The sequence below is a fragment of the Sciurus carolinensis genome, chromosome 11 (assembly GCF_902686445.1).
Source record: "Sciurus carolinensis chromosome 11, mSciCar1.2, whole genome shotgun sequence".
NCBI lineage: Eukaryota > Metazoa > Chordata > Mammalia > Rodentia > Sciuridae > Sciurus > Sciurus carolinensis.
The window spans coordinates 6,472,234-6,495,556 of NC_062223.1; the positions used below are offsets into that span (position 1 = coordinate 6,472,234).

The 23,323-nt window shown below is 63.1% G+C and overlaps 1 protein-coding gene across 1 annotated transcript in view; it reads left to right on the forward strand.

Annotated features, from left to right (window-relative positions):
- Shank2 (SH3 and multiple ankyrin repeat domains 2) overlaps positions 1 to 23,323 on the forward strand; it is a 422,358-nt gene that overhangs the window by 204,730 nt on the left and 194,305 nt on the right. The window contains 4 exon segments of the mRNA XM_047516941.1: positions 875 to 1,120; positions 1,123 to 1,192; positions 9,310 to 9,479; positions 15,373 to 15,486. Coding sequence (XP_047372897.1) covers positions 875 to 1,120; positions 1,123 to 1,192; positions 9,310 to 9,479; positions 15,373 to 15,486 — 600 coding nt within the window.

Below are 23,323 nucleotides of genomic sequence, written 5' to 3' on the forward strand. Positions count from 1 at the left end.
TGTGCCTGGGCACGCCGGGCTGGGAGTGGGAGGGCCTGGCCTTCTGCAGACATCCGAGGGCCTAGATGAGGGGAGCTTGGTGGGCAGGACGGCCCTGTGGGGCTGAAGGGCTGGACTCTGGCCTGCACCTGGCGCCTGCTTCACTGCAGGGTCTCTGGAGCGAGGACCTCGGGCCTGGGTGGTGTATAAAGAGCAGACGGCCTTCGCCCCAGGCCCTGCGGCTGGAGCCCGGAATCCGGCGTCGCAGGCTGGCTCCTCCCAGGCTTCTCTCCCCGCTGGCTGACGACGGCTTCTCCCATGTCCTCACGTGGCCGGCCTCTGTGTGTCCCTGTCCTGATCTCCTCTTACTAGAACACCATCCCGTGGGATTAGGGCCCTCGCTGGTGACCCACTTTAGCGTCGTTGCCTGGATAAAGGCCTCTCTCCAAGCACAGTCGCATTCCCGGGTCCGGGGTCAGACCCCAGCATGCGGATTCCGGGGGCAGAGGTTCTTCCCAGCACAGAGGCCCAGCTCGGGTCCTCGGGAGGAGGAACTCTGCAGCCGCTCAGCGTCCCAGCTGTCCGTGGTCCTCACACGTGGCAGCGCCAGCTGCCTCTTCCCAGGCTGGGGAAGGAGTGGGCACTGGCGGATGGAAGCTCGGCCCCTTCCATCCCAGGCCTTGGCTGGAGTCGGCACAGGGGCGGCCACCCCTGCCGTCTCCACCTCTGCTTCCGTGTTGGGGTGAGTCCTGGCCTCGGGGAGCCCAGATGGACCTCCACAGAGAACGCACGGCCCTCGTCCTCGGCTGGCACGGGGCTTGGATGCACGTAGCCCAGCCTCGGGCGTCCCCGCCTGGACACGCTCACCCACCTCTTCCCATTCTCTCCCACCCAGTGCCCTTCCGAGAGGCCCCGGCCTACTCCAACCGCAGGCGGCGGCCCCCCAACACGCTGGCCGCCCCCCGGGTCCTGCTGCGCTCCAACAGCGACAACAACCTCCATGCCGGCGCGCCCGACTGGGCCGTGTGCCCCACGGCCACCGCCCACCGCAGCCTCTCGCCCCAGCTGCTGCAACAGATGCCCAGCAAGCCTGACGGCGTGGTGAAGAGCGTGGCCAGCTACACCCCGGGGCCCCGCAGCCGCTCCCCTCGCTCAACAGGCTGGGCGGCGCCGGCGAGGATGGCAAGAGGCCCCAGCCACACTGGCACGTGGGGTAAGGAGCCGCAGGGCGACCTTGGGGCGGGACCTCGCACCCTGGGCCTCGTGCTTCCAACGCAGGAGGCTGGAGCTGAGCTCGGCCACCGCCCTGCTGAGGGCCTCCTGGGCCTGGTCTCCCCCCGCCGAGCCCAGGACGGCAGCTCCGTAGGCTCAGAGTGCGTGGGAGGCTCCTGGGGTGGGCTCAGGAGGCTGGCGTCGGGTCTCGGACCTCACTTCCTGCCCTTGGGCATCCAGCTCTTGGTCCCCAAAGTGAGAGAGTGAGAGGGGAGGGAGGCGGCAAGCGGGGCCAGGCCCACAACCCCGAGTGCTCAGATCTGTCGACCGCACCACTCCTGTCCTGGTGACGCCACAGAGTGGCAGTGGAACCCTGGCACAGGCCAGGAACTGAGGCTGAGGCCACCTCACATCCCAAGGGCAGTCACCGTGTCCCCGGCAGCCGCAGGAATGGCCTCAACTGGTGCCACAGAGCAGGGACTCTGTCTGCCCAGCACAGCAGGGGCTCACAGAGCTCCTTGGTCAGCCTCTGAGGCTGCCCGGTGACAGAGCCTCAGGACAGGCCAGTGTCCAGGCCCGTGTCTGCTGCCCTCTCTGCTGCCCCCGGCTCCAGGAGGCTGCCCTGGTGCCCAGCTGGAGCCCCATGCCCATTCTGCCTCGTCACTCCCACCTTCCAGCATTTCCTGGGCAAGAAGGGTCTTTAGGGGTTCTGCCCATTGTTGGGGCCTCAAGGTCTGGGTTTGGTGGCCTGAGGAATCGGGGGCAGCGTGGTCGGTCGCCATCACTGCAGCACCAGCCCCTGCTTGCTCAGGCCCACGGCCCACACAGGGAGCCCACTCTGCCGGCCTCAGCCCGGGGCACAGAGCCAGCACAGGGCCAGACCCAGGTCCTGTTTCTGGGGTCTAGTGACCAGGTGTGTTCACACGGGCGTGGGCCTGTGGGCCTGGGTTTTCCTGACTGGCGCCTGTTTGTGGTGACGTTTGATCTGGCACTCAGTGCCCGGGGCCACCTACAGTGCCTCCGTGGTTCCTCACTGGCCTCCGTTGCTGCCCGGGTTCCCCAGCCTGACCACACCAAGTCTTTCTGGCCGAGGTCCTGCCCTTGGGCCAGCTCCGAGCCACACAGGGCCCGGCCTGCGGCATGGTGTGAGTTGGCCAGTGCCCAGTGGTCCCCAGGGAGCTATCATCCTGGCTGACCTGCAGGTCAGACCCGGGGCTTGGGTCCAGGAGCTGGGAACACCAGCTATGGGGCTGGAGGGCAGGTCTCCCGGCTGCTCAGGGTTCAGCCTCTCGCCCTGTCCACGCAGCAGGCCCTGAGCAGGCCCATCCACCTGCCCACCAGAGCTGCAGGATGCGCCTGTTCCTGGCGCTGGTCTAGATTCTCGCTCCGAGGGCCCCGGGGAGAAGTCCCAGGTGCTAAGAACAGTTGAAAGCTAAATTAAAGGATTCCCCCGAGACGGCCGATTGCACTTCACACCCCGGAGACGGCCGATTGCACTTCACACCCCGGGCTGGAGTTACGGCTGCAGTTTTAAAGCCTGTGCCCCTCCCCCATGAAACCTAGTAAGGTAGGGATGGCGCACACAGGGACAGGCATCTGCACGCGCCGCAGAGAAATGCTCCGTGAGGAGGGACGTGTACGGGCACCTGTGTGCTTGTGCAATGTGTCCTGGTGTATGCACTTGTGTGTGCACATGGCTGTGTGCATGTGTGCGTGCACATGGCCCTCAGTGGCCAGCCTGACTCTCATGATCAGTGCCTGGACTCTGGACACATTCTGTTGGCCGGTGCCTGAGTTGCTGTGTGACTGTGGGTTGTTCCTTCCCTGCTCTGTGCCTCATCTTTGTGGATTATAAAATCAGGATCATCCAGCCACCCACTTCAGATTGTTCTTGAGGTTAAAGGAAGGAACCCAGGGAGCCACTGAGCACGGTACCTTATAAGTGCACCATCCACACTACCCCGGGAGGGCGAATCCTGTCCACCAGGCCCAGGGCTCACCAGGCCTGTCCCCTTGGGAGGGAACCAGCCAGCCATGTTTCCCCTGATGTGGGACTTTGAGTGCTAATATTGCGACAGTCAGTTCCCTAACCGTGGGCCTGCTGTCTGTCCTGAGTCAGGGAGGGCACTGCAGCCGGACTGTGCCCCTGCCTTGCAGGTGGCACGCTGACCAGCCAACCTGGCTTCCTTGACCTGTCTCCTCCTCTTTCCTTCCTGTCCATCTGCCCAAGACCCAGCCCCTCATTGGGGACAGTAGCTACACTCCAAGAGGGGCCCTCTGAGGGCCCTGACAGTCCACACGTCCCCCGCCCCCTGTCCTGCCAGGATGTTCCAGCAGCACTGCCCAGCGGGCCAGGCTGGAGCAGGGGAGGTGGGACCTGTGGTAACCACAGGTGCCACCTTCGCGTCTGTGCCTGTGCCCTATGCAGGGCCACGTGTGCTGGGACAGAGGTCTGTGCACAGCAGAGGGGAGCTGGTCACCCTGCTCGCTCAGCCATGGAGTGCCAATCTGAGGCCACACGGGCACAGGGACAGCCAGGTGCATGAGTCTGCAGACATCCAGGGCACGGGGCATCCAGGCTGTGGGGCCAGTGCGCTGACAACAATTGGGTCAGAATGTCCCTCCAGCCAGGCGCAGCTGGTGCCTGGCTGCTTCCAGGCCACAGGGCCGGGGTGAGGCTCCGCCCATCTGTGCCTGAGGCGAGGGGGGGCGTTCCCTGGCCCAGGTGACGAGGGACACAGGGCCTGGCTTCCCAGCCCAGGGAACCCTCTGCTCCTCCATTGTCCTTGAAGCTTAGCACACAGCCCCATCCGCCATGGCCCACTGGCACTTTCCTGGGTCAGACAGGTCCAGCTGGGCAGTCCTAATGGGTTGCTGGGAAGGGGCATGCCGGCCCTGGCCTCCTGGTGGTCTTGGTGCTCCAGGGCCCTCTCTGGTCATCAACATAGCCCAAGAGGTGGGATTAGGACTCTCCCTGTGTGCAGGGGAAAGCCCTCGGCCCCTCCCTCTGTGGCAGAGCACCCAGCCCCTCTTCCTGTAGCTTTGGTCAGGTCACCTGCCTCTCTGTGCCTCAGTGTCCTCAGTGTGCAGTGGCCTTCCTCCTGCATGGGGGAGTGGTCGTGGGCTTGCACCTTGTCACATGCTGCAGCCTGGGTCCAGTCACAGGTAAGTCCCGAGGCAGCTTCTGCTGAGCCTGCAGTGGGGACAGTTTGGACAGAGCCCTTGGCCTCCATGGGGCTCCTTGGCCCCACCACCATCCAGTGGGGTGAGTGGAGATGGCCAGGCTGGCGGGAGACAGCATCCTGAGCAAGGAGGGGACTTACCCAGGCCCTGTGGGCCCACATCACCTGTCCCTTCTGGGTGCTCACAGCCCAGAGGGAAGGGGCCACCCAGCTCCCCTCTCTGGGCTGAGCTTGCTTGCCTGACCACCACCCTGAAGCCATAGAAAGCTCAGCCAGGAGCATGATGGGCACCCAAGAGGGCCAGAGCCAGCCTTGGGCCAAACCCTCAGGGCAGCCCTGATATTTGGGGTGAGGGTTCCCCCTGTACTCCTGCTGGCCCTGGTGACCCACTCCTCCCAGCCGCGACTCTGTGCTGAGGCAGGATCCCCCACCCCCAGGGAGGAGCTGACCTCATACAGACAAAGACCCAGTCCACCTGGAGAGAAGCAGGACAGGGAGCTCACGGCGCCCTTGGGGCTGTCCTGACCCTGTTCTAACAGGAGGGTCTCCAGGGGTCTGGGGTCCGGGCCGTGTGGTCACCCAGGGTCTGCTGGCAAGTGAGGGCTCCCACTTTGAACATCAAGGCACTCCCGGTTGGTCCCTTGCTGCCCAGGTCAGCTCAGAGCCTGTGGCTGGGCATCATGGAGAAAGAGGAGGGCAGGGGACACCTGTGGTGACCCCAGCCTCCCCGTGTCTCCTGCTCACATCTCCCTGGCTGCCTGTCTCCCTACCCTCAGTCCCGTTAGCTTCCCTGGCCCTGCCCAGGTGTGGAGGCGGCGCCCTCTGCTGGTGCCTGGCCACAGTCCTAAGCACACCGGGAGATACCTGGATCCACCACACCATCACCAAGGGCGTGGCCAGGTCGAGGGCCTGGCTGGCCGCGCCAACACGCAGGTCCTTATCTTTCTGCAGAGACTGGGCAGCAGGTCCCCAGGGCTGCTCTGGCCTCACCCCCCACCCCCGGGGACCCTCTGGCCACCCTCTCATCAAATATCTATGCCCCAGGTGGTTTAGCTCAGCAGAGAGCAAAGGCTCGGGATGAGGGCAGCAGGCAGAGCCTGGTGCCACTGGCCGCCTGCTGGCCGTGCCTGTTGGGCAACTGTGGCCCTCCCTGAGCCCTGTCCACCTCTGGGGTTTCAGGACGAAATGGGCAGATGGTCCTGGGGCAGGACCAACGGAACAGCTTCAGGTCGGCACCCCTGGCCTTCCTGCCCCCAGCAGGGTCCAGTTCCCCACGCAGTGCTGGGGAAGGACGCTCCCCAGACAGCGCTTCACAGTGAAGGGAAGGGTACTCGGAGGCCATGGAACCCCTGGGATGTAGCCATGGGCTTCGCATCACGGGCTCTTCCTGCTTCCTGTGCAGGTGGGAGCAGGTTCCAGAGGGTTCTGGGGACCATCTCACCTGTGCGCCCCGACCAGGGACAGAGCATGTCACCTGCCCCAGGGTGTAGCGGCCCCTCACTGGGGAGGCTAGGCACCGGGGATGGACGGGGTGGCTCAGGATCAGGCCTGGCCTGAGTCCCGCCTCCGCCTCTCCATGTGGCGAGCGTGTGCAGGCCCCTCCAGACGTGGGGCAGCGGGTGCCTGTGCCAGTGCTCTGCCCTGGAGACTGGGCCATGGAGTCGCGGCTCAGTCAGGGTTCAGACCTCCCGGGGAGCGGAGGGCGCTCCACCCCCAGGTGGAGAGAGGCCCGTGAGCCCAGCAGAGCCGACCCGGGAAGGAGGTGTGAATGAACTGCCGGGGTGGCCCCAGGCTGGCTCACGGGCAGAAGCCCACTCCAGCCTGCCAGAGCTGACGCGGCACTTCTTCCTGGCCACCCAGGGAGGGGAAGCACGTGCCGGCACGGGGGCGGCAGGGCCCTGAGTGTCCATCAGCGCAGCCAGCATGTTCGCACAGCCTGGGACCTGCGCCCTCGGTGCCTCCCTCTGTGCCAGAGCAGAGACCAGCAATGTCGCAGGGCTCCTCTGGTCCCTCCTTTGCAGGAGCTGCAGCCTAGGAGACAGGCTGGCTCCACAGCTTCAGGGCCATGCCGTCTGCATACCGGCCCTGCCCCCGCTCCCGGCCGGCCCCCTCAGGGCTCTCCGTCCTGGGTTGGAGCAGCCTCCTGGCCGCTCTGCTGCCCAGTTGCCTGTGGGGCCTGCCGTGGGGCCTGCGTCTGACCCCTCCCAGCAGTGGGCCGCCCTGGGCAGTGAATGAGTGAGTAACTGGGAGGATGAATGGGGACTTCGTGTGTGGGCAGGTCCCCGCTCGCCCGGGACAGCTGGGAAGTGGCCCAGTTCCCTCATCCGTCACCCCACTTCACAGAGCCAATTCTCTGAGACTCCGAAGCTGGGGATTTGGCCCTCAGACGGAAGCAAGTCGGTTGGAGTTCCATCTGGCTGTTCTTGGCCGGAACTCGAGGACAGCGCGGACAGTTGGGGCTGGGAGCTTCCGACCCCCCTTGCTGTGTGGGCTGCACCAGCGGCGCCCGGCCAGCCTCCCTGCACCTCCACTCTAAGGCTGCTGTCTGGGGCTGCCTGGCAGGGGGGGCCAGGGAGGAGGCAAGGCCTGGAGAGACAGGACCTTCACCTTAGGCGAGGGCTCAGGGTCCTTGTCCCTTGGCCTTTTGGAGCAGGGGGTCAGGAAGGGAAGGTCGCTCTGGCGGGTGGCCCGAGTGTGGTGAGCCAGCCTCCGCCCTACCCAGCCCCGTGGCACTGTCCGTCTTTATCACTGCTCTGGACTCTGGCCCCTCCGAGGTGCAGACAGCCACGTGACCCTCCTTGCCCCTCAGAGACAGCCACCCCCCGGGGCTAGGGGCTGACCTGCCACCACCCACTTCCTCTGGATCTGCTGCAGCCACACCTGTCCAGAGCTTCCACGCAGCCCAGGCGGCCTGCTTGTGACCTTGTTGCTGGGACCAAGGGTTCCATGCACCCTCCGCCCCTGTCCTAGCCCCCCACAGAGGGACCACCCCTCCACTGCCTTCTTACAAATGGGGAGTAAAAGCTCGGCGAGGTACAGGGACTGGCTGCAGTCTGCACAGCGGGGGCAGAGCCGCCAGGGAGGGAGAGGCAGTTGAGACTGCCTGCGGGGCCATGCACAAGGCCAGCCTCCCTGCCTCCACCAGCCTTGCTGCCTCCATCACTCAAGGCCGACCGGGCAGGTGCGTTTGGGGTGGTCCCAGTGCTCTGTCTGCAGAGGGCTGGGGGGGCCGGAGTTAGCTGGCCTGTCTCCCCAGTTGTGCTTCTCAGCTCTGGGCCCTGGCTTGGGCTGGGCGGCCCACACTTGCTCCCTGCTGGGCTGGAGCAAGGCACCATCCTCTGGGCTGGCGTGGGGGCCCTGCCTGCATTCCCATGCCCGGGCAGCGCCCAGGCGGGAGCCTCTTGACCCTTCTTCTGTGAGCAGCTGGCTTGCTGAGCTGCACCTTCAGACAGGCGTGGCGAGGCCGCGGGCTCTTCCAGCAACCCTCCAGCACAGCCCTTGGGCTGCTTGGGGACAGTGACCTCTGCTGGGCCCCACAGCGGAGAGGCCGCTGTCCAGGACAGCAGGGGTTGAGTGAGGAGGTGACGCTGAGTGTGTCACACAGGGATTCTGAACCCCCATGTCAGTGGCTGTCACTCAGTAGGAATGGCATCCCTGGGAAGAAGCCCAGCGCAGGCTGCCTCCCACCTCCCCAGTGTCCCCAGACCCAGGTCAGCCTCCAGGGTCACAGGATGCCAGGGCGCCTGGCCTGGTTTCCTGTGCTCTGAGCTTCACCTGGGTCAAGGACAAATCTGGGCCTGGTGGCCGGGCAGGTGGACCTGGACGCTCGGTCCCAGTCCACTCGTCGCTGGTGGTATGAATGATGGTCTAGATTCAGCAGGCCCCAGCCCCTGTTTTGCATACGCAGACTGGGGTGCTCAAGGTCATCAACCAGCGTCCCGGTGGCTGGATCTCACATAGTGACGCTGCGTGAAAACCAACAAACTCGTCAAACTGCAGTACCGGGCACTTTCCTGACTTCTCACTGGCACAGCTAGACCCGGTCTTCTCAGGGTGCACATGTGGGGGTGCCCGCTGGAGAGGCCCCGGGGGTTCCCGTGAGATGATGGAGGCTGACCCGCTGGCTGCGGTCCTCGCCGCTGTCACTGCAGCCCTATGTGATAGGCGTGCAGGTGGCCTGGGCTGGTGCCACCTGGCCCCGGTGGGGGCCTCTAGGTGGAGCCGGCCTTGCACACACTGGGAAATCAGGGACTCAAAAGAAAAGACCCGAGTGCCCCCGGGGAGCCAGGGCGGGAGCCAGACAGCTGCTTTCAGGGAAGGTCTGGGTGCTCCTGCCCAGTGTGACGGCCACCCACGTGGACGGGTACCACGTGACACCAGGGTTCGTTGCTGCCCCCGAGTCTCTTTCAATCGTGGTTAACTATCCTGAACATAAGATTGGCCATTGCAGTGTCTTCTAAGTGCCCGTCCAGGGCGCTGGGCACACGTGCCCTGCCATGCCACCGCCAGGCCTCCAGCTCCAGGGCGTCCCGCCCCCCAGGCTGAAGCTCCTTTCAGCCCCAGGCAGTGCTGTCTGTGTGGCTCCGGTGACCCCAGGGGGCTCCCGTGGGCAGGCGCCTCTGACCAGCCTGCCCTGTGGGCACAGGGTCCACAGGCCCACGTGCAGGGAAGTGGGGTCAGGCCTCCCTTCAGTTCCGAGTAACGCTCCCCCATGTGGACAGACCCCAGTGTGGCTCCGCCGTGGGCTGGGTGAGCTGTGTGCTGGGGACACGGAGGTCACAGACCTCCTCCAGGCCCTGTCCTGGGCGGTGCCAACTGGCGATGCCGAGTCCCCTGGGGTCTCACACTGCCTCATGGGGCCAGGTGACTCTGCAGCCCTGCCTGGTGGTGGAGGGTGGGTCCTGACCTCCTGCCTCTTCCCTTCTGTCCACTCCAGGCCGCCTTTCGCTCCTGGTGCCAACAAGGACTCCCTCTCGGCCTTCGAGTGCCCGGGGCCCAAGCGGAAGCTCTACAGCGCAGTGCCTGGGAGACTCTTCATCGTTGTGAAGCCATACCAACCCCAAGGCGATGGCGAGATCCCCCTCCACCGTGGAGACAGGGTCAAAGGTCAGTGACCGCCCTCAGCCTCGGCCTCCAGGGCAGGGCCAGCCAAGGCCCCTCAGCCCCTGGGGGCCCTGCTGGGGTGGCAGCATATAAGGCTCCCTCAGGGCCCCAGGGGAAGCACACACCAGGAGGCGGGAGTGGGCTGGGGAGCGAGGCTGGAGGGAGACCACACATGGGCAGGGAGAGCCCTGGTGGGAGCTGCAGGGCCAGCCAGCGAGGGCAGGAGCCTTCCCACCAGGAAACCCCCGGAGCCCTCAGGAAGTGGGGTTGGGTGGGCCCTGGCCTGAGTGTCCAACTGGACAGTCCAGCTTGAGCCAAGGCCTGGCGCCTGCAGCGCTGGAAGGAAGGAGGCCCCGCGGTCGGAGGGATCCCCAGCGGCGTCCTGGGACTGGGCTTGCAGAGCCTTCTGAGGCCGCGCGCACCAGGCCAAGGAGGCAGACTGTCCTTCCAGGGCACTGGGGAGCCAGCCGTGGCGTCCACACAGGCGCTGTCACGACCCAGAGGCACTTCAGGAAAGTGAACGCAGAGACAATACGTGTAGGGTGGACAGGGGCGTGATCAGAGGCCTGTCCCCGAAGGCCACAAGGAAACTAGCGGAGAGGCAGGTGTGGGCAGTGGGGCCACACCAGGCCAGTTGTGACCCGCTGGGTGGAGCACAGAAGGGACTCCACACATTCAGCGCGCCCATCCCTGCCTCTGGCCAGGCTTCCAGAAGACGCAGGAGATGGGATGGAAAGTGGGCTCTTAGAGTGTCGGCCAGCTCCAGTCCTGCCCTCCTGCCTGGCCACAGCAGTGGTGGTCAGTACCTCTCTCTGTGTACCCTCTTCGGGCAACGTCACCTAGGCTTCTGCAAGGGTCTCAAGATGGTGGAGCCCCATCCTGCCTCTGGACTCTAGTCCAGCTTCACAGTTATCTGATCATTGACAGCATCCAACAAGTCCATTCCTTCCTCTTTCAAGTTCACTCTTTCCTCTGACACATCCCCTCCCTATTTAGTCCCTCCTGTGAATCGTAATTTTAGAAATTTTAGGCTTACTAAACTTCCATCTGTATGCTTCTAATCTTTTTGTTTGCCAAGACTTTCTATTACTCTGTTGGGAATTTTTGTTGACTGAAAACATGTTGTTTTGGAAATTGTGTAATTGACACATTAACCCCACCCCGTCTGATGGTCTCCATGTGAGGTTCATGACAGGTTTGGGCTCGGTGGATTCTCGTTGCCCTCAGGAGCATGTTTTAGCCTCTCACTGCAAGTGTCTGGTAATTTTCTGTTGCTTTCTGGACATCAGCATGTGGAGCGAAGCCCTTGTGTGGGGAAGAACCTGGTATTTTTCTCCCGTGAGCTTCTTCCTCTTGTTCCAGTGGGTTGTTGGGTGAGAGCTCCATGCTAGTTCAGATCCCGTGACTTCTGCTGAGCTGCTCTGAGTCCCTTCTACAAATGCATCTTGGGGGTTCGACTGAGATGTGGGGAGTCCATGCTGGCCAGCCCCCTCTCTGGTCTAATGCCTGCAGGGATTTCCCTGCTCTCTCAGGGCCCATGGTTTCCTGGCCCCACCTTTGTGGTCCTAGAGGTCACTCATGGCAGAGATCGCCCATGTGCTCCTCCAGGCCAGCCCTGCTGCATGGACTGCACCTGTCCCAGGCTACCAGCCTTGGAGAGGGACTTCCTTGTGTGGTCCCCGCCCCCTCCTCAGGGCCGGCATGCAGCCCCTGGAGTCTGGCTACTTCTACACAATCCGCGGCCCTTCACGTTGTTGCTTTTGGCCTCATGTTTGGGTTTGGGAGCTGTTCCGGTGCTGTCAGCCCCGAGGGTCTCAGTTCGTCCTTAGCTCTAAGCAGAACTCCCGAACCGCTCACATAAAGTTCAGCGGCCAGTTTCTAAACGAGGAGCGTAAAAGTCCACGGGACTGGCTGTCTGAACTCTGGTCATGCAGCCCCTCGTGGGCTAGACCCTTTCCCTACACATTAGGTGATGTTCTGTGAACCCTGCAAGGACCCGTAGAGTGTGGTGGACCCACTGGTGGGACGGCATGGCCTCTGCAGATGTGGTGGGCTGGTGGCCAGGCAGGGGCCTTGTGCGCGACTGCGTTCTTAGGGCTCACGCAGCTCCCCATGCAGATGGGGTGTGGGCCGCCTTGGGCTAGGCCCCCACGGTAATCCCACCAGTGCAGGATCGGCGGGAACCTCCTCTGTAGGTCGTCAGGGTCCACACCTGCACCTTGCCCTCTGTGACCTCTCTGGCCCCGGGGCTTTGCAGGTCGCAGGAGGGCATGGGGCTGCAACATGGAGACCCTGCGTCTGTCCCATCTGGTGGTGCTGCTGGTCACACGGTTTCTGTGAGCTCCTCGGAGCACCCGGGCAGAGCCGGCAGGGCACAGGGGCTAGGAAAGCCCAGCCTCAAGGACCTCCCTGTCCCTCTAGCCCCCCATACCCTCTGTCAGGCAGAAGGCAGATGCAGCCATCACCAGTGGGACCAGACGGGACCCAGGTGCCTGCGGGTTCAGGAGGCGTTACCTGGCCTGCACCAGGAGTAGAATTGCAGAAACCACAGCCTGCCATCCAGGCAGCCACGGGGCTGCGCCCTCTTCCCAGGTCAGGACGGCTAGAGGCTGACGCAACACGTGGCTGGCCTCTGGCCTCTGCCATGGACGCTGCCCGCCCCTGGCATGAACTGCGGTTCCTCACCTGGTCTCCCCACTCGGCCCCGGCTCTGACGTCGGCTGAGCCCCTACACAGCCCTGGGCCTTTTCATATCACCCACCCCCCTTCGTCCCCAGGCATGGGACACTTCTGATCGGGCAGGACTCCAAGGAACCTGCAGGGCCTTCTGATGACCCCTGACCTGTCACTTTCCCTGGGCCTTTGTGTCCTCCACACATGAGGCTTGATGGTGGGGGAGAAGATCCATGTGGAGACTGGCGTGCGTAAGCTGCTGTTTCTAGGCTGGTGACATTTTCCCGTTCCCAATGACATTCCAGTCTGTGGAGGTTTGCCAGGCCAGTCATCCTAAGCAGTGGCACCTGCCAGACGGCTGCATGTGCAGGTGGAGCCTGGCGGGAGCGCCTCCAGGTGGAGGCTGAGGGGAAGCCCCTGGGGAGCACGTGGAGCGAGAGGAGAGGCCTCAGCATGGGCGTCTGCAGCGTGAGGGACCTCCCCGCGGGTGCACAGCGCCTCTGGCGTCAGCGCCTCCTGGCATTGTCTTTGTGACCCCAGAGCCCAGCACGTCCTGGGTGAATTCAAAGTGAAGGATGCACATGTGTGGAAATCCCGGAGTGCCCGGGGTCCGTCCCAAACAGGAGACGGGTGCAGAAGGGGGGCGGGGCCTCCCAGATTCTCCCCGCTCCTCCTTGGCCTGGCCGGTTTCCACAGCCAGACGTGGTGGGGCCGGCAGAGGGGACACAGTGTGGCAGAGGTAGGAGCACACCCCCCACCACCCAGCTGGCCAGACAAGGTTTCCAGCTAGCAAGGGAGGCTCGAGGGGCTTGGAGGGACAGGTCCACCCTGGTGCCCTGTGTGGGCGGCAGAGCATGCTGGTCCTGAGAGAGTGGGCAGACGCACTCTCTGTCCCCCTGATGCCTTAAACATTGTCCGTGGGGACGCAGGCGTGGTGTTGGGATGGTCCTCCCCCAGCAGGCTCCCAGGGCCCAGGCCTGCTGCTCGTGCCCCACCTGGGGACAGCGCTCTCAGGCCACTCTTGGGCCCCGTGCTTCTCGAAGTTTTCAGTGGCCGCACCCCCAGGTTAAGCTGGCTGCTCTGCAGTGTGGGCAGCTCTGCCACGTTCGAGGCTGCCCTGCGAGCCCAGCGCTGGGGAGCGGGGCCTCCTGGTCTGTCCCACCGTAGCACGGGAGAGCCGGGTGGGCTTCTAGAGCTCACTCGGTCTGGCTCCTTGTGTTCCCCACCAAGAGAACAGGGTCCCCCAGGGCCCTCCAGTAGTGGGCAGTGGTCCCAAGTCCATTGACTCTGCCCGCTATCCTTGTTCCCCGCACAGAGGACTCCGTTCTCCTCCAGCTCCTTGCACGGGGAGAGAAGGATTACTTTTGGAGAATTAAATCACCAGTCGGTGAGGGACCCGCCTCCCTCCTCACTCCCACCTCAGGGGAGTGTGCAGAACCTGCCCTCGGGCAGCTGTGCAGGCCCAGCTGTGCAGGCCCGTGTGCACGCACTGCCCAGCACGCCTGTGTGCAGGTCTCGGGTGGCTGCTGGCAGCAGATGAACCTGCGAGGGGCCACCGCCAGGCGTGTGCAAGCTCAGAGCAGACCCGAGGCGCCCTCCACCCACCCCATGCCCCCTCCCTCTCCCTCGTCCCCAGAGAGGACCATCAGCTGCCGGAAACTCCAAGGTCCCACGTGCTCTCTGTCCAGAGAGGATGGCACGGGGGAAGCCAGCCTGGGGGTCCTGGCCGTGCCCGGCACTCACAGCGGCAGGTACTCAGGAGCATTACCCTGCTCTGGCACAGAGAGGGGAGCAGCTGCCCCCTGTGGGCATGGATAAGATGCAGCAGACAAGGTCCCCTCCATCAGGGAAGGTCCCCGCTGGACGTAACGGCAGAACAACTGCTCACGGCCACTGCGAAAGAAGCCGCCTCCTCACACGCCTGGGCTGAGGCACCTGGCCCAGTGCCGGCTGCCCTTTGCAGCCCAGGGCTGGGCTCCGAGACCGCCCTCTCAGGTCTGGGGCTTTGCAGGACTCTGCTGGGCCTCTGGTAGCTGGGCTGTGGCATCCCAGGGCTGTGGCATCTGGCCGTGCTGGTGGACTTGGGTGCTTCCTTTATGTCGTTCCTCGGACCATGAGGCAGGATCTGATGAAGCCCGTGTTTTCTGTGACCTTCACGCTCATGGGCCAGATGGCTCTCTATCTGGCCTGAGAGGTTAAGCTGGCTGGCGGGAGCCCTCTGCTGAGTGGCCCCTCTCTGCAGTGCTAGGCCTCTGCCTCCAAGGGCCGTTGAAGAAGGCCCTGCATGGGCAGCCCTGACTGCAGGGCACCGGCCAGGCGGGCAGCACAGGGAGGCCGTGGCCTTTCTCCCCACCGTGCCACCTGAGCGCGGCCCTGACAGCTGGGGTATTTATCAAAACGGGGCCTGGGGAGCCTGGGAACCTCATCACTTTCCCCTGGCCTGTGGCCTGTGTTCCTCACTCCTGCTCAGCAGCTGGACTTTGAAACAAGTACCTCATTCCTCCAGTTTGTGCTGAGGACCTACTGTGTGCCTGGCACTTGGCCCAGGGAGGGAATGAGCCGTTCCTGACCCTGCAGGCTGGGTTGGCTCTGTCCGTCCATCTGTGCAGTGGCCCCCAGGGACATGGCCACTGTGTGGCCCCCTTGCCGTCTCTCTAAGGGAAGGGTTCTTCCTGCCAAAAGTCAGAAAGAAACTTGTGTGCTCACCCACAGCAGCCTAAGCCATAGGCTCCCTGGTCCGCAGTCCAAGGCCGGTCCCAGGACCCGTGCTGGCCCGGTGGGCCCCTCTGCCTGGCTGCCCTCCTGGATTTGGGGTGATGCTCGTGACCATCAAGCAGTCCTGCACCGCCTGCCACCTCCTGCTGTGGACTCTGTCCTGCTCCTTAGGGAGACACCGTGTGGGGCAGTGGGTCTGGGCCTCCTGGCCTCCCTCGGCGCTCAGGCTAGGAGAGAGGCCCGGCCTCGGCATCCTGAGGGGGAAGGGCTGTGGCCATTGCCCGTCTCACAGGTGGCACGGGGCGCGTGGTGGCTGGGCATGTGGGTCCTTGGGGCCTGAGACAGGCGACGGCACAGGACTGCCAGGCTCCACACCCCTGTCGCCCGCACAGGCGGGAGTGGCTGTAGCTCTGACCCTGCCGTCCGAGGGACGCCCGCCAGGTCCCCTCGTCCTCAGCGGAGGGAGGCTGGTCCGCGTCCTCTGACGTCTCCCCTTCCCTTGCCCTAGTTCTGAGCATCGGCGAAGGCGGTTTCTGGGAAGGCAGCGCCCGCGGCCACATCGGCTGGTTCCCGGCGGAGTGCGTGGAGGAGGTGCAGTGCAGGCCCAGGGCCGGCCAGGCAGGTAAGGCCCGCGCGCGGCTGCCCCCGCCACCTGCCGTGGCGTCCGGGAGGCAGGGGCACATCAGGGACTCCTGGGAAACGGGTTGGCTGGTTCTGTTCCACTGGCTGCGTCCAAACCAGCACTTGGGTACGAGATGGTGCGGCAGGTCCAGTTCACACGCAGGTGCGTGCGTGTCCCAGAAAACTCGGAGCGTGCCCTTGCAGCCGTCAGAGGCTCTGCGCCACGGGGACCTTTCTTTTCCTGGCTCCCACGTGGATGTCGGGAGACGGGTGGCTCCTGCTGACAGGCGAGACCCGGGCCCCGGGAGACCCCGCGGTGGAAGCCACCCATGCACCCTGTCCCTCCCAGAACCCCAGTGCAGCACTGCCCGCAGACCCAGCCTAGACGGGGGGCCGCCGTGGGCACGGCCACAGGTGGCCTCGGGAGAGGCTCCTGGGAGACGCGGGGAAGCAGACACAGCTGAGGGGGAAGGGAACACGCTCCATCCGTGCTGGATATGGGACTCCTAGGCCAACACGGCACCCCAGAAGGGGTCACAGGCTGAGGTCTCCACCTGCCGGTGTGGCCACAGAGCTCTGCTCAGAGGTGCCTGCCGCACCTCAGGCCCGCCCTCCCCCAGGCTCAGGGCTGCACTGTTGCTGTCCAGGGTGCCGCGTCCGTGGTCTCCACTCGGCACAGAATCAGAGAGCAGGACACAGGACGGCAAGCCGGCCGCTGGTCTATGGCCAAAGCCCCGAGTCAGACCTCTCCACAGAGTCTGCCCGGGGCTGGAGTCCGGTGGGGAGCCTGGCCTGTTCCTTCCATGGCCTGGGACTTGCTCCTCTCCTGTCTCCCCTCTGCCACACTCCTCACTACTATCAACCGGTGCCCCTCTGTCCACGCGTCTGTTTTAGGTTTTCATTGGGTCCCTGCTTAGGGTCACGAGTATGGAAGTGTCTGTGTGGCTGGGTCCCCCCTGGTGTCCACAGGCCCTTTGGTCATCAGGAGCCCTCTCGTGCCCCTTTGGCCTGGCCCTGCCGACCTTGCTGGCCACCTGCCTGGCTACCCAGCCCACGCTGCCTCATCTCCCTCTCAAGGGCCTACCGTGCACTCTTCACTCTGCGCCGGCCCTGCTCTGGCCCACTGGGGACTGCAGGCTTCCTCTCTGAGAGCTGGGCTTCCAGGTCTGCTGATGCTAAGCTTCCCAAGGAGGAGGCTGCCCAGATGCACGCCCAAGACCATGCTGTGGGGGTCAAGGTGAGACACGACCCACTGGACCTTAGAAGAGAGGACAGGAACGTGCTCTGCTGGGAGGCTGGCCCGTGGGTTGGCGGCCAGCAGGCAACGGGAGCAGGTTTTGTTGGATGTGGTGGTGGACAGCTGAGCCCTGGTGCCCCCTGGACCACCTGTCCAGGGCTGGGCCACCCTGGCCCATACCTATGCTTTGCTTGGAGCCGCCTGCCCGGCCTCTTGTCCGGGAGGACAAGCCCATTGCGTGTGCCTGCCCACTCCCCCACCCTCCCAGCTGGCTCACGGCCTCTTCTGTCCCCATGAGCCTCAGCCATCCTGGGCGGGCCTCCTTCCATACTTTCCTTGGAAAGACTCTGGTGTCCGGCTGGGTGTCGCTGGCTGTGCCTGGGTGGGGTGGCCCCAGAGGGCCCTGTGCCTTCCCACTCTCGCCATTCTCTGGAGAAGGCTGGCTTCCCGGGGCGTGGGCAGCAGAGGACATGGGGCAGCCTGCCGGCCCCCTTGCTGCCAGGCCTCCCCCGCTCCTGCATGGCCCATGGCCCCCGGTAGGAGCCTGTGGCTTTTCCTGGTCAGCTAGTGGTGGCCCACACAGCGTGGTGGCACCTGCCAGGCTGGCACTCCTCCCGGGACCGTGGCCTCCGGCGTTGACTGCCTGTGTTGGTGTTGACTGCGGGGCGGGGACAGGGTGGGACGCAAGACGCGTCCAGGCGATTCCCGGAAGGGCCTTCCTGCTCCCACGCTCGGGGCGGGCAGACTTGGCTGGAGTGGAGCGGCGTTCTCTGCCTGCCGGAGCCTGGCTCTGGGCACCCCGCACTGTCCGCACGTCCTGGGTGACTTGGGAAGGCAGAGGAGGTCAGGAGAGACCCCACGCTGGCAGCAGGCTGTGGTGAACGGAGCTGCCCTCAGTGTCCCACCGCCATGTCCCGTGTGCCTCCAGCTCGGGGCGCCTTGCTGGGGCTCGGCAGTCACCCAGACTTCCTCGCTGCACTTAGCAGGGCCAGGACGCGTCCGCACCGCGTCAGGAGCCCCGAGACACCATGTCTCCCTCACTGTCCCCAGGGGGCATGGGCTGCCATCTCACCCGCCACGGCCGCGGGGAGCTGGAGGGGCACTGGTCCTCACCGTGCCCACTTCTGCAGCTGCGGCATTGCTGGATGGCAGCCCGTGCTCACCCGAGGCCACAATCAAGGGTTGGGGTCGCTGTCTCCTTGTATTTCTTGGACCTTCCTGTCTTCCCCCTCAAAGGACTGGACATCAGATAGGCCACCTAGACAGTCCAGGGCCAGGCAGCCTGATCAGCAGCCGCAATTGCACCGGCAGTCTCGTTTCCCTTGTGCCACTAAGGTGGCCGTGCTGGGTGAGGACCTGGGCAGCCTCGGGTAGGGGACGATGCCCAAGACTGCCTGGCAAGCAGCTCTCCCGTTGGTGGAAGGCCTCGGGTCCCGGCGGCAAGCTGGCCCCCGGGTGAACCCCAGAGTTTGTACCTTCGGGTCTGACTTCTTCTACTCAATCCCGGGCTGGGACACCCGGCCCTGTGGTCGCGGGCTCAGTGGTCACTCCTTCAGCTCTGAGTGCTGTCCACTCTGCCAAGTACATTGATGTGTGCATTTGCTCGTCTGACGATAAGACACTGGGGTTGCTTCTCCATTTTGGCTAATGTCGAGTGAAGCTGCAGGAATGACTTTGTGAACGTTTTTCCGTGGTCACGGGGGTTCACCTTTCTAGGTGCACAATGGCTGGGCACACGATAGAACATACTCAAACTCAGGACACTGCCACTCAGTCCTCCAAGCCTCTGTGCCACCTGGTGCGTACTTGGGCTGCAGGAGCTCCGGCTGCTTCACCTGTCATCCCATGGCTGCATCAGTCTCCAGTGTCAGCTGTTCTGATGGTGGGAGTGGCGTTTTCTGATGACCATCGTGTGCAGCTGATGTGCCGCAGTGTGGCCTCTTCTGGGGAGTCTCTGGGGAGTGCCGGTCCTTCTCTAACTGGGGTGCTCTCCGTCCCTGTCTCGGTTTGTTTTCTGTGTATCAGTCCTCGTCAGAGATAAGTTGCCTCTGGTTCCCAGTCGTGGCTTGCCTTTTCATTTCCTGTGTCTTTTAATGAGTAGAAGGTCTTACATCGTAAACGAAGTCCAATTTATCAGATTTTTTGATAGTTGGTGCTTCTGGTAGCTTCTTTTTGAGATTGAAAGTTTGCAGACCCTGTACATAGTCCAGAAGATGGTTCGCAGTACTTTTTGCATCTTTCCACCGACTGTCTCTTTCCCCAAGGTATCCAGGACAAGGGGGCTCTGCCTTCCGTGGAGGCGGCTGTGGCCTTCGTACAGGGACGGTTAGCCGGCAGATCCCTGGGCTCCCTGAGCGAGGGGGTGTGAGGCAGCACGAGGAGCCGTGAGGAGGAGGCTGTGCGGGCACCGCTGCCGACCCTTCCCCCCTGGCGACGGTGGTCAGGCTGGGGACCAGCTGCACAGTGAGCGGGGGACCCGGGGACGAGTGGTCAGATTCCGCAGGTTCGGCCGGGCTCCGTGGACAGCGAGGTCGTGGGGCTCGCTCCCTCTGCCCTTCTGATTTTCCCACGACGCAGGCGTGTGGCCCCTACGCGGTCTCCAGGGGCTGCCCTACGCAGTCTCCCGCCTGACCCTGTGGCATCGCAGCCGTCTCAGCGCGGAGCCCGTGGGTGGCGAGTCACTGTGCTGTGCTGTGACCTCTGTGTCACTCTGCTGGGTCTGGGAGCCTCGCTCCAGGAGAGGCGAGCGTAGTGACCGGGGCCTGACCACCTCTGGTGGTGTCCGCCTGCAGGTGTGGGGGCAGACAGGGACCTGTGCATCCCCGGTCACTGCGGGGCGCTACCCTCACCTGGCGCTGTGGGTGGTCTTTGGTCTGCAGTGTGACAGCCTGGAGGTGACAGTGTGTGGCTGGAGGTGACAGTGTGATGGCCTGGAGGTGACAGTGTGATGGCCTGGAGGTGACACAGTATGAGGCCTGGAGGTGACAGTGTGATGGCCTGGAGGTGACACAGTATGAGGCCTGGAGGTGACAGTGTGATGGCCTGGAGGTGACACAGGTGAGACCTGGAGGTGACAGTGTAGGGCAGAGGCTGTGGCTGTGGATTTCGTCTTGCCCTTCCTGAGCGAGAGCAGCGCCCCTTGAAAAACACGCGTCTTTTGCACACTTGAACTCCAGGTCGGCAGCAAGGGGCAGCGCATGACCGTGGCATGGGCACCTCAAGTGTGCCCTCCTAGAGGGCGGAGCCCCAGAGCTGCCACCTAGTGCTGTGCAGGGCTCCCTGCTCCCCGAGGTTCTCTCACAGCGTCTTGCTCTTGTGTCTGTGCAGCACCTGTACTTCCCCAGCCATGGTCCCACTACCACACCTCCTGCCTGCGTGTATTAGTCAGCACACATCAGCCGCTGTAACAAACAGGCCCAGCTGCAGTGGCTTCCTGCAGTGCACTTTTCTTCCTGCCTGGTAACCTCCAGCGTGGTGCTCCTGGCCAGCAAGCTGCTTTGCTCCACAATGTTTCTGAGGGTGCCAGGCCCTTCCACGGTGTGGGCCTGCCCTCTCACTGGCCTCAGGAGCCTCTGCCTCCAGCCGGCAGAGTGTGACGCTATCCAGCCCACTCACGCAGGGCCCAGAGGATGCATGTCACTGCCTGTGACGTTCCTTGTGAAAGCCCTGCGTGTGGCCTGGGAGTTATGGCTGTCGGTCAGGGGCCAGTGCTGCATCCCTGAGGGGACGCTCCCTCCTGAGGGATGCTTGGCCTGCTCGTAGGCCCTTTAACTGACTAATAGCCCTCCTACATTGGTTGAGGGACGCTGATGTGGCCTGTCCAGACGCCATCACAGCTACACCCAGCATGGCGGAAGAACCTGGTGGGGTGCGGCAGCCAGCAGGAGGTGGGAGTGAAGGCCAGGCCTCTGGCCACCCAGGCTCTGGCTGCCTCCCTCTCCCAAGGCGTCGGTGTCCTCCTGTCTAAGTTAAGGAGGACAGTTGGGTGACATTCCACCCTTCATCCTAGAACTCAACAAACTGAACTAAAATCGGGGGTGTCCCCAGGGACGGATCTTGAATAAGAAACTCAGGGAAACCATCTCCCAGATTCTTACTTGCATCTGGAGCGATTCCATGTGTGAGAAACTGGGCCCGTTGACATTTTGAGTGCTGGGTCTTGTGTGTAGGTGGAAACCAGGGTGCCAGGGCTTCCTGTTCACCCTGAGAAGATGGCAAGGCCCCTGGCGCCAGCGAACACGGGGCATGAACTGCCCTGTCCCCACCTGCCAAATGTACTGTGAAGACCCCCTGGGCAACCTATGAGGACAGACAAGAGGAGAGGGGAGGTTCCTGGAGCCACAAGTGGGGTGGGGTGATGTCGGTGGTCATTCTCGGGTGGTACTCATGGTGACAGTGACACTGCTGCTGGTGGGAATGTGGATGGGGATTCTGTTGGTGCAGATGATGGTGCTGATGACTGAGATGAAAATAGCGATTCTGCTGGTAATGGAGGTCATGGTGACGGTGATAGTGGTGCTAGTGACTATGATGGTGATGGAGGTCATTGTGATGGTGATGATGGTGATAGTGACTGTGATGGTGGTGGAGGTCATGGTGATGGTGATTATGGTGATGGTGATGGTGGTAGTGGTGTTGGTGATGGTGGTGATGATGGTGGTGATGGTGTTGGTGATGATGGTGGTGATGATAGGTGTTGGTGATGGTGGTGATGACGGTGGTGATGGTGGTGATGATAATGGTGATGGTGATGGCAGTGATGGTGGTGGTGGTAGTGGTGGTGCTGATGGTATTGGTGATGATGGTGGTGATGATGGTGGTGATGGTGATAATATGATGGAGGTGATGGTGATGGTGATGATGGTGATGATGGTGATGATGGCAGTGATAATGGTGGTGGTGGTGATGATGTGATGGAGGTGATGGTGATGGCGATGGTGGTGATGATGGTGGTGGTGACGACAGTGATAATGGTGGTAGTGGTGGTGATGATGGTGTTGGATGATGGTGGTGATTGTAGTGATGGTGATGATGGTGGTGATGGCGATAGTGGTGATGATGGTGATGGTGATTATGCTGGTGAAGGAGGTCATGGCGATGGTGATGGTGATGATAACGTTGATGCTGGTGATGGCAATGGTGACTAGAGTTTTAAGGACGTGACAGAGGAGTGATGCCAATCAAGTCTGACACCCCAGCATGATGAACCCTCCTACTCTGGTCATGGGCCAGGTGTCCTCTTTATCCAGCCCTGCCCGCTTCCCTGTCCAGGGCCTCCTGGTACCATCCCCATGCATGTGGCTCACCTGTGTGCATCGAGCCCGTCTCTGCCCAGCTCCTCCCGGGCGCCCATCTGCTTCTGTTGCCTGTGGTCTCTCCACGTGCTCTGGAGTGTGCCTTGGGTCAGTGAGGCACATTTGCAGACCTCTGTCCCCGACCATGGCTGGCCTTTTCCCCGGGACCCAAGATGCTTCCAGGCAGGCTCATGGCTGCAAACCCTTTCATAACCGCGGAGGCAGGTGTGGCCCTGCGCCCCCTGTCCTAGCTGTTGGCTCCTCCCGCTGGCCCTGACGTCAGCCCTGCTGTCTGCTGGGGAGGGGGTAGTGCTCCCCGCAGAAATGCGTTTCAGGAGTGGCGACGCATGGAGGACCGCTGGGGTGCACCAGGTTTGGGGCGACTGAGCCACAGCCCCTGTCCTGGCCCACCGCTGCCCTGGTTAAGACTTCCAGGTCTCCCAAAGCCGTCAGGGCTGCCGGGGAGGACTCCAGGCGCATGTGGTGGGTGGTGTCGTGGGGCTCTGGGTGCCCCGTGCACACGTGAGGCCCGTCTTGCCTCGTGGGGAAGGGGCTCCCCGCCCGACATGAATTCCAGCCCCCACTGACCCAGCAGGCCAGTGCTCAGTCCCCTCTGGAGCCACCTCACAGGCTAGGCATCTCATTACTCTTTTGAACAAAAGGAAACGGGGGCCCAGAGGATCAAAGGCCTTGTGCGGCACGTCTGAGCCCCACAGTCCCCAAGGCTGGCGTCCAGCTCACTGACTGCGGGGCTGCTTGCTTCTGGTTGCCGTTAAAAGAACCGCACAGGACCATGGAGGGGGTGGGAACAGGGGACACGGCCCCTCCACAGTGCAGAGCTCTTTCCTGCCGAGTGACTTGTGGGTCACTTTAAGAGGGAAATGGCCCAAGTTGACAGTAAAGTTGAAGTTCCATCTATGAAAACGTGCGTTACCAGGGAGCAACAGTTTTTCCTTTACGAATAAGTGTGGCTTCTGAACACACCGAGCACGGCACTCCCGTGATGCTCAGGATGCCCCCGTCCGACAAAACCCCCACCCAGGGGCTCACGCCTGTGCTTTCCAGGGGAGGAAATCTGGGCGTGCATTTGTTCAGGATCCAGCACCGGCTGGTACGGAGCTGACATCAAAGCTGGACCTTAAACTGCTCTACTTAGGCTTCTCCCCTGCCCCTCGTACAACTCAGGGGCTGCTCTGGTCATTAGTACTCTTTCCACTGGAGGTGAAATGTCCCAGCACTTTCTCCAACCCCTGTTCAAAAATTCGTTAGTTTACATAACTGAAAAGTCTAGGATTGTCTGGCTTCAG